Source organism: Chrysochloris asiatica, unplaced genomic scaffold, assembly GCF_000296735.1.
Source record: "Chrysochloris asiatica unplaced genomic scaffold, ChrAsi1.0 scaffold00086, whole genome shotgun sequence".
Lineage (NCBI taxonomy): Eukaryota > Metazoa > Chordata > Mammalia > Afrosoricida > Chrysochloridae > Chrysochloris > Chrysochloris asiatica.
In genome coordinates this window covers 2158355-2168598 of record NW_006408604.1, presented here as the reverse complement: position 1 = coordinate 2168598, position 10244 = coordinate 2158355, and the positions used below count along the sequence as shown (strand labels likewise).

Sequence of the window (10244 nt, the reverse complement as noted above, 5' to 3'; positions counted from 1 at the left end):
ATGGCACCTGACAACAACAACAACAAAGTCTTAAAACCTTTTTTACTAGTTAATAAATGTGTGCCTTGAACATTATGATCTTTATTTTAAGGTAAATCTATGGTGGTAGTAAGGAGCTCTGGTAGTGTAGTGGTTATGAGTCAGGCTGCTAACCACAATGTTTAGCTAGTTTGAAACTACCAGCTTTTCCACGGGAGAAAGATGAGGCTTTCTGCTCCCATAAAGATTTACAATGTCGGAAATCCTGTACAGGGTCTCTATAAGTTGGAATCAACTCCACGGCACATAACCACCACCACTTTTGATAATGGTAGTGTGCTGTGGAATCGGTTCTGGCTCATAGTGATCCTACATAGGGTTTCTGAGGCTGTAAATCTTTATGGGAGCAGAAAGCCTTATCTGTCTCCCATAGAGCAGCTGGTAGTTTCGAACTGCTGACCTTGAAGTAACCACTACGCTACCAGTGGTATCAAATACAGCAGCAAGTTGAAAGTTTAGATAGGAACCTTAGCGTTCAGTGAGTTTATGTCACTGGGTGAAGAGCAACTCAGAAAACTTCAGCTGATAGGTATTTTATGGTGTATATGCTCAGTAACATTAACAAAATCAAATTTAGAGAAAAAAACTCATAATGAAATTTTTATTGTCATACCAGCAGACCTGGTTTGAAGAATGAATTTCAGATTGCTTACAATTAAGAATCTGAGTTAAATTTCTTCAACAATATTTCTTTGGCATAACAGCATTACTTACTGGTGTTCAGAGACCAGTATATATGGGAGTATTCAGAAAATAATGTAAGTCCCTAGAAAACCAGCTCCAATATTTTGATTGACCATTTTGTTAACGTTTTCATGTACACATATCAAATATCATTTGTTTCAAATGCTTATTTTGATTAAATGTTGTTTTTAAGTGCTGTTGAGTCAGTTCTGACTCATAGCAACCTCCTGTATAGAGTTTCTTCGGAGAGACTGTGGTGGGTTTGAACTACTGACCTTTTAATAAACTTATCAAAAGTCAATTTAATTATCTCATATGAAAACAATATCATTAAATATGATCGTTTCCTACAGGACAGTACTGGCATGAAGCTGTGGAAGAAACGCTGGTTTGTGCTGTCTGACCTTTGCCTCTTTTATTATCGAGGTAAGTTTATCATAAACTATATTGCATCATTGTAATTCAATTTCTTTTAAGCATTAGACACCTGTTTAAAAAAATATATTAATCATTCTTTTTACTGCTTGGTTATCCACAAATACTATCAAGAAAATCTTTCATTCACAGACATATGATTCCAAGTAATTGAGGTATGACTCGAGACAGTTTTAATCTGAGTCTTGGTCCGGTTTCTCTAATCTGATTTTTTCTGTGAAACGAGCATATGGATCCTTGAATTCAGTACTTGAATTCATAATAGTTTAATGAGATTCCTTCCACAGAGCAGTGTTGTCAGAAACTCCCACTGGCTCACATAGTTTTGCTATCCTGCAAATGACTTTAGTGTATTGTCACGCATGGCATATTGGCAAGTGAAAACAATTAAATTGCAGGGAAAGGTATCTAGTGTTATCCCACTTAAAGAAAAAAAGAATGCCAACCTTTTTATCTTCAAACATAAAAGAATGACTTCTTGTTAATTTTCAACAAAATGAACACTGAAGTCATTATTTGTTGCTGTTACTGCACATTGAAAGGGGCTGCTTACATTGAGGTGTGGGGTGATGTTAATGTTGGTGGTGGGTAAATAAAGGTATTATGGTAGTTGTGTTTTCTAGTTAATAAGATATTGATTAGGATCGTTTTAAATAAAAGTCCAGAGAAGATTCTGTTTGCATGCTACATGGATGTGAGAGATGCTACAAAGTTGGTACCTGAGAATTATAGATGTGCATAGACTTCCACTGTAATATAAAAGCATGAATCTGGACAATCACTCCTTCTTCCCCACTTTCAGTTGTTTGGTTTGAAATAGTCACTAAAGAATTTGGTTGGCAACCCATAAATAATAATTTGCTGCTTTTCTAGAGAAATGGATAGCAAGATGTGAGTCTTATAGAGCCAATTAACATTTTTAAATATATTTTTTGATAACAGAAGAGTTTGTGGCAAAATTCTTTGATCTTCTATCAAAGCAGTATAAGCATATTAACCTCAAAAATCTGAAATTACTAGAATTGTATTCATCTTTTTGCCCCACTACAAATTGTGGTTCTGACTGCTAAGTCAGAATTAGTCAAACCTATGGAATTTTATATTGTCATAGAGATGATGGTCATGCTGCAATTGTGGTATTATCTTTAGCTTGGGGCCAAGCTTATCCACTCTTTCAGAATGTTAAAACTCAGACATTATCCTAAGCTTATAATTTGTACTTTCTCTTTTTTCAGTCTATTTATAGGCTATGCAGAGCTTTAGATGAGACTAAAAAAATGTTTTCTATTTCTTGTTTTTAAGTTTAAAGTGACCTCCGAAACCATATAGAATATAAGATCTCATATTATTATTAATCACCTGTATTTTACATTCAGTGTTATTTATAATTTTAATACACTTCCCTAGACAGAAAGAATATAAAAAAGAAGAAAATATAGAAAAGGAAACACTTATTTAACTCAGTGCTCTTCAATAGACTAGAAAAAAGTATATGAGGGGTTTGAAAAAGTTCAAGAAAAAATTGAATAGTAGAATGTTTCCATAAACTTTTTGAAGCTCCCTCTGACACTATTATGGAGACCTGGTGTGACGCTGTGGGTTAATATATTGTACTGCAAACTCATTGTGAACCACAAGGTCAGTAGTTCACCATTCACTCCTCGGAAGCCCTATACAGGGTCGCCATGGGTCGGAACCAACTTGACAGCACTTAAGAACAACAACATATATGCTATATGTTTCACTGCTGTATCATGAGGAAATGTCTAAAATAAACACAGTGTTCACAGCCGTCAGATTTTAATGAGATGTTCACAATAGATTACTGTTTACTGAGCATTTAGTACGGGAGTTGACCACTGTGTTCAGCATCTAGCATAGATTACCTATTGTGTTTAGACTTCATAGTCACCTGGCAAAGTAGAAAAACCTCTTCTGCGTATGTGGAAAGAAACTAAGGTACAAAGAGACTGAATAGTTTTCTTTAGGATTTACAACGAGGAAGTGACAGAGCCAGGATTTTTTTGAACTGAGACACTCTGACTCCAGAGCTGTACTAAATGTCATTAGTAATAATATTATAATTTCTAAGTTAGTCAACTATAATTGTATGTATTTCCTGCATTGTATGTTAATCACTGTTCTCTAAACCACAAGTCTTTGCTTCCATTCATATACCCTATTCTACTCAAAGGACAATGGCCATCCCTTTATTATAGTCTATATTCCTCAAAACATCTAGTAACAAGAGCCAAAATATGAGCTTGAACATATCCCACCTGAATTCAGAGACCACCTCAAGAACAGATTGGATGCATTAAGTTGAAGTGACCAAAGACCATGGAGGGATAATATCAAGAACATCATAAAGAAAAACAGCAAAAGAGCATTAAAAAGAAAGAAAAGACAAAAATTGATGTCAGAAGAGACTGAAACTTGCTCTCTAGCATAGATTTGCTAAAGCAAATGGAAGAAATGAAGTCAAAGAACTGAACAGAAAATTTCAAAGGACAGCTCAAGACAGAGTCGTCAAGTATTTTAATGAAATGTATGTGCAAAGACCTGGAATTAGAAAAACAAAAAGGAAGAAACATTTCTCAAGCTGAAAGAACGGAAGAAAAATTTCAACCCGTGACTTGGAGTATTGAAGGATTCCATGGGCAAATAGTGAGTGATATGGAAAGAATCAAAAGAAGATGGAAGGTATATACACAGTCACTGTACCAAAAAGAAATGATCAGTTTTCAACCATTTCAAGAGGGGTAGCATATGATCAAGTACTAAAGGAAGAATTCTAAACTGCACTGAAGGTATTGGCAAGGAACAATATAAATTGTAATCTTTCAACAAATGCATGTAGCACTAGAGGTGCTCACTCAAATATGCCATGAAATTTTGAAAACAGCTACCTGGCCAACTAATTAGAAGAGATTTCTATTTGTGCCCATTCCAGAGAGCTGACCCAACAAAATTTGAAAATCGTCTGACAATATAATTAATATCACATATAAGTGAAATTTTGATGAAGATAATTAAAAAATGACTGCAACAGTACATCGATAAGAAACTGCCAGAAACCCAAGCTAGATTCAGAAAAGGATGTGGAATGAGGAATATCGTTGCCGATGTCAGATCTTGGCTGAAAGCAGAGAATGCCAGAAAGATATCTACCTGTGCTTTACTGACTCTGCAGAAGCTTTTAACTTCATGGATCATGACAAGCTATGGATAGCATTCTGAAGAATGGGCATTCCAGAACTCTTGGTGTTGTTCATGAAGAACCTTTGCATAGTCCAAGAGGCAGTTGTTAAAACAGATCAAAGGGATTCTGAATGGTTTAAAAATCAAGAAAGGTGTATATTAGGGTTGTGTCCTTTCACCATATTTATTCAATCTGTATGCTGAACAAATAACCTGAGAAACTGGATTATATGAAGGAAGAGCATGACATCAGGATTGGAGGCAGGCTCTTAACCTGTGATATGCAGATGATTCAACCTTGCTTGCTAAAATCAAAGAGACTTAAAATACTTACTGATGAAGATCAAAGACTACAGTCTTCAGTATGGATTGCACCTCAAATGTAAAAACAAAAATCTTCACAAGTAGACCAATAAATAACATTATGATAAATGGAGAAAATGTTGTTGGAGCTGTCACTTCATTTTACTTGTATCCACAATCAACACTTGTGGAAGCAGCAGTCAAGAAATCAAATGATGTGTAGCATTAGGCAAATCTGCTGCATGAGACGCCTTTAAAATGGTCAAGAGCAAAGATATCAGTTTGAGGACTAAAGTTCACGCACGCAAGCCATAGTATTTTCAATTGCCTCATATGCCTGTGAATTTTGGACAGTGAATAAGAAAGACTATAGAATTGATGCATTTGTGTTACGGTGTTGGAAAAAAATATTTAAAATACCATGGACTTTCAAAAGAACAAACAACTCTGTTTTGGAAGAAGTAGAACCAGAATGCTCCTTAGTAGCTGGGATCACCAGACTAATATGTCTCGTTTTTCAGACATGTTATCAGAAGGGACCAGTCCCTGGAGAAGGACATCATGGTTGGAAAATTGGAGGGTCAGCAAAAAAGAGGAAGGACCCCCACTGCCCAGTGAGATGGATTGGTACAACATTAGCAGCAATGGGTTCAAGCATAACAATTGTGAGGATGGCACAGGATCAGCCAGTGTTTCCTTCCTGGTATGTTGTGCATACCAACTTGACGATACCTAACAACGGCAACAGCAATGATGATGTTAATCTTTTGAAGCTTGTTCCATGATTTACAGATAAGGAAAATAATACAGAGAATGGTTTTGGTGATGGTGGTGTCCTATGAAGTTGGCTCTGACTCTTAGCGACCCGGCATAGGCTTTCCAAGGCAGTAAATCTTTACGGGAGCAGAAAGCTTCATCTTTCTCCCACAGAACAGCTGGTAGTTTTGAACTGCTGACCTTGAGATTAGCAGCCTGACTCGTAACCATTATGCTGCCAGAGCTCATTAATACAGAGAATAAGTTATTTTAAAAATAATAAGTTAACAACCAATCCTAAATGAAAGCCCAAATCCTACTCTTAGCAATATAGGAGGCATATAGTAAACCCACTTATACTTAACGGCCGAGTTGCTTCAGTCTATACTTAGTTGACATAATTCATTCAGCAAATATTTATTTTTAGTGTTTTGGCATTTATTTTATACCTCAAATCTTCAGGGCCACCCTGATTTATGTAGTTTGTCTTTGACAGTCCTGTGGTCTGGATTCTTTGGTCAGCAAATATTTACTGAGCAGGCTCTGTTTCACACTTACAGTTGTTAAGTGCCGTGAAGTCAGTTCTGACTTACAGCAAACCCTGTATAGGGTTTCCGAGGAACAGCTTGTTATTGTTGTTAAGTATCATGGCGTTGGTTCCGACTCATAGTGACCCTCGCACAGTGTTTCTGAGACTGTAAATCTTTACAGGAGCAGAACACTTCATCTTTCTCCCGCAAAACTGCTGGTAGTTTGGAACTGATGACCTTGAGGTTGGCAGCCTGACTCATAACTACTACGCTACCAGAGGAACAGCTAGTGGGTTTGAATTGCTCACCTTCCGGTGAGCACGTCAATGCTTATCCTATAGCAGGACATTGGGACTCTGTGCTTCAAACTAGCTGCTCTTATTCTAGAGAGGTCAGGGAAACAGTGAATAAAGATAAATATGTAAGTGCATGATTTGTGGTTTTAGGTAAACAGAGTCATAATGTGAAAAGGGTTTTTTAGGATTGGGTCTTCTCAGAATGTATTTTGCACGTTATTTTTGTTAAGTACCATTGAGTCGGTTCCTACTCATAGCGACTCTGTATAGGGTTTCCAAGGAGCAGTTGGTGGATTTGAACTGCCAACCTTGTGGTTCAAAGTGACCTTGTGGTCAGTGCTTATCTCCATATTCTGCATAGCAGGATCTAAATGATAAGAGTAGTCTGAGTGGGCAGAGTCCCCAAGCAGTGGGAGCAAAGAATGCAAAGACTCAGACAGGAGAGCATTTGGAATTTGAAGGAACCAGAGGAAGTCTGTCTGTGCTAGAAGTGGTTAGAGGTAGGAAGAGGATGGGAGAAATAGAAGTACACCATGTATGACTTTACTGGAGTTTGGATTCTACAATAAAATCTATAAGGAAAGAATTGTTTGTTTTTAAGCAAAACAATAACATGCTTTGATTTCCATTTTTGAAAAGTTCACTCACACTGCTTTTGGAGAACAAATTAATCATACGTGGGAAGGAAACAGAGACACTAGTTAAAAATTATTGTGCATAGATGAAGGTGCTTAGACTCAGGTGATGGTGGTAAGCTCTTTTAATGAACTAGGTGCTTCTGAAGTAGTAGGATACAGAAACTGACAAAATAAATCCTCACACGTAGAATTTGGGAGCACAGTGGCTCTTTGTGGATAAGCTCTGGGATGCAAACCACAAGGTTCAAGCCCACCAGCCACTCTGTGTGAAAAAGATGAGGCTCTCTGTTCTGCAAAGGTTTACAGCCCTGGAAACCCTATACAGGGTCACCGTGAGTCAAAAATGACTCCAGGGCACTTAACAACAACAACACATAGAACTTAGAACTTCGCTGAAGGAGTATATGAAAGAATGTGATATAGTACGTTCTCAGTTATGTGCAATGAATGTTGGTCAGGCCTATACAAGGAAGGTGTCAGGAAACTGGGGTGATCTTGGCAAAGGATTTACATTTCGCATATGCAAAGTATGAGTGAACATGGCATACTTATAAAACTACATAACAGGATTTATATTGCTGGAATATAGGTTATATCTATTTTACAATACTTTACAAGTATCAAGATTGAAAGGACACAAAGGACATTTATGTGTTATCCTAATAAAACACCCTAGCCTTTGTACTGGAAGCTAAGAGACTAGTTAACAATATTAAAGTATTCCAGGTGAGAAATAAGCATTAGTTAATAAGATTCTAGTCTGTTAAGTTATTTATTCAACTATCATTATATGTATTATTTCCTATCTTGATTTCCAAACCTCTTTAAAGCTAAATAGAGAATCTAAAATGTCACTGGATCTAATAAACTGTTGAGATCTTTATGGCTTCTGTACCAGGTAATGTTCCCCAGGAAGCAAACTCTGATGTATGTTAATGAGTAGGAGGCTTATTCTTGGGATCACTACCTGAGGGAGTTGGGGAGGAAGGAGGCATAGAAGACAAGAGACTGACCTACAGTCTCACAAAGGCCTCAGTTGATACCACAGCTAGCTCATTCATTTTATAAACATTAAAAGTATCACTTATGTGTCAGTAAAGCACTGTATATGATAGAAAGTAATATAGTACTTAAGTCAGGTTTCATTTAGAACTGAACAAAGAAACACTAACTGGAATTGAGAAAATTTGAAAAATCTAATAAACAAATCATAGCATGGTCTTTTGACCGAAGATTTTCTATGTAGTGCATTTACATAATAATTGCAAGACACAAGTATGTTAAACACTTACTGTATTGTGAGAACATATTATGTATTAACTCATTTAATTCCCACAACAATCTTTTGAGGCCCTTTTATCGTCTGTTTTATAGCTGATAAACTGAGGCATCAGATCATAAATAACTTGCCCTGCGGGTTAGCTAGTATCAGGCTGAGAAGTCATCTCAGGTCAAGCAGTCACCCTATACTTTACTGCCTCTAGATAGTCTAAAGCAACTTTAGGCAAGGCCATTTTCTCCAGTGTGAGGATATAGAAAAATACATTATTTGATAAAAAATGACTTCTTTTTAAGATTATAAAGGTGACTTTATGATCTGTTTCAGATTATAACATTTATGGAAACAAGGTTTGATTCAAAATTAGAGTGTGACTCATCATTTTAAATGTGCTGTTCTCAGTGTTGGATAACTGCTTTCTGTCTCTCTACCTTTTAGAATAAAACTGCACTTTTGGTTATTCTTGTATTAATGAATCCCTAACTAAATGAGCACATACAATCAAAGCAAAATTTTGTTCTGTTGTTACAAGAAGAGCTATTCAAATGACCTCTCAACACAACATGGTTTTTCTTTTTTAAGTTTCACCTTATGCCTGAGAAATGAAGGGGTGAGGAAGGAAATCCCTTGCTAAATGCATAGTAGAGGATTGTTTCCTGTTTACAGTTTTTCTTGTTGGTGGGTTCATCCATTTGATGTACAGCTTTAATAACTTGTCTTATGGATATGCAAAGATAAAATATATAATTCAAATTTCATGAACATTTCTGCTCCCAAGCAGCAACTTGATGTGAATATATACTATGACAGGATTAATATTTTATTATTTTGTTAGATATGCTTTAGATGACTGCCTTGTAGGCTGGTAATTTTTTCCCACAATTTTGTTGTGTATCAGGAAGACGGATAAAAGCAAACCTTCAAGGTGATATGTTTTAAAAAGCATGTCATTTTATAGCATAGTTTAGAGGAGATTTTCATATGGTCATTGATTCAGCACACTTTTCTGAATATCTGCTATACTTCTAAATGTCTTCCTGGAGTTTACATTCAAGTGGGGTAAGACAATAATAAAATTATAAAAATAAAAACTAAAAAGATAATAGATGTCAGAGCTGTTAGGGCAAAGGGGAATCCAGAAGGGGAATAATAGAGAGCCCTGGGGGAGGTTAGGATGGTTTTCAGTAGACTCATCAGGGAAGGTTTCACTGATGTGATATTTGAGTGAGCAAGCAATGCGTTTATTTGTCTGGAGTTAGAAAGTTGTGTTTTTAATTCCTACCAGAAATATGATGGATTGATTTTTTTTTTAACATTTCTGTGTCATTATTTGAATGCTAAAATATTTTCAGAGAATCACATTTAAAAGGACTTTGTAGAATACTATATATGTAACAAACAAATGTGTGCTGTCCTATGTCTAATTGATACTTTTCAGGAACAATTTCCAGATTTGCTTGGGATTGGGGCGTTCATTGAGTTGAGAATTTCTGTTATTTGATGTTTTCACTTACAACCTTAGAAAAACCTGCCTGTTATCAGCACATGAATGTAATATGTGTTTTATAAGATCGCTTGGCTTAGTCAAATTAAGGTTTGAGAAAATTTATTCAGTGTCATGACAACATTTAAAATTCTAATCAGATGTTAACATACTTCACAGATGAAAAAGAAGAGGGCATCCTGGGAAGCATACTGTTGCCTAGTTTTCAGATAGCTATGCTTACTTCTGAGGATCACATTAACCGCAAATATGCTTTTAAGGTGAGGAAATACGCATACTTCTCTATTATCTGTTTGACACTTGCATTGATCAAAGTGGAGATTAGTCCATAGAGTATTGGATAGAGAGATTTCCAGTATAGGAATTTATACATTTAGTGTGTCTTAATCAATGGTGTTATGATTATGCAGAATATCTTTTTAATTGGATGCACAAGTTTAAATATATCAGCCGTTTCAAGAGGTAGCATATGATCAGGAGCCAGTGATACTGAAGGAGGAAGTCCAAGGTGCATTAAAGAAATTGGCAAAGAACAAGGCACCAGGAATTGATGGAATAAAAATTGAAATCTTTCAAGAA

The 10244-nt window shown here is 36.1% G+C and overlaps 1 protein-coding gene across 3 annotated transcripts in view; it reads left to right on the top strand.

The window, feature by feature from the left end:
- PLEKHA5 (pleckstrin homology domain containing, family A member 5) overlaps window positions 1–10244 on the top strand; it is a 281368-nt gene that overhangs the window by 181605 nt on the left and 89519 nt on the right. For all 3 annotated transcript variants that reach the window (XM_006866016.1, XM_006866015.1, XM_006866014.1), the window contains exons 7-8: window positions 1077–1149; window positions 9825–9925. In XM_006866016.1, coding sequence (XP_006866078.1) covers window positions 1077–1149; window positions 9825–9925 — 174 coding nt within the window. The remainder of the gene's footprint in view (window positions 1–1076; window positions 1150–9824; window positions 9926–10244) is intronic.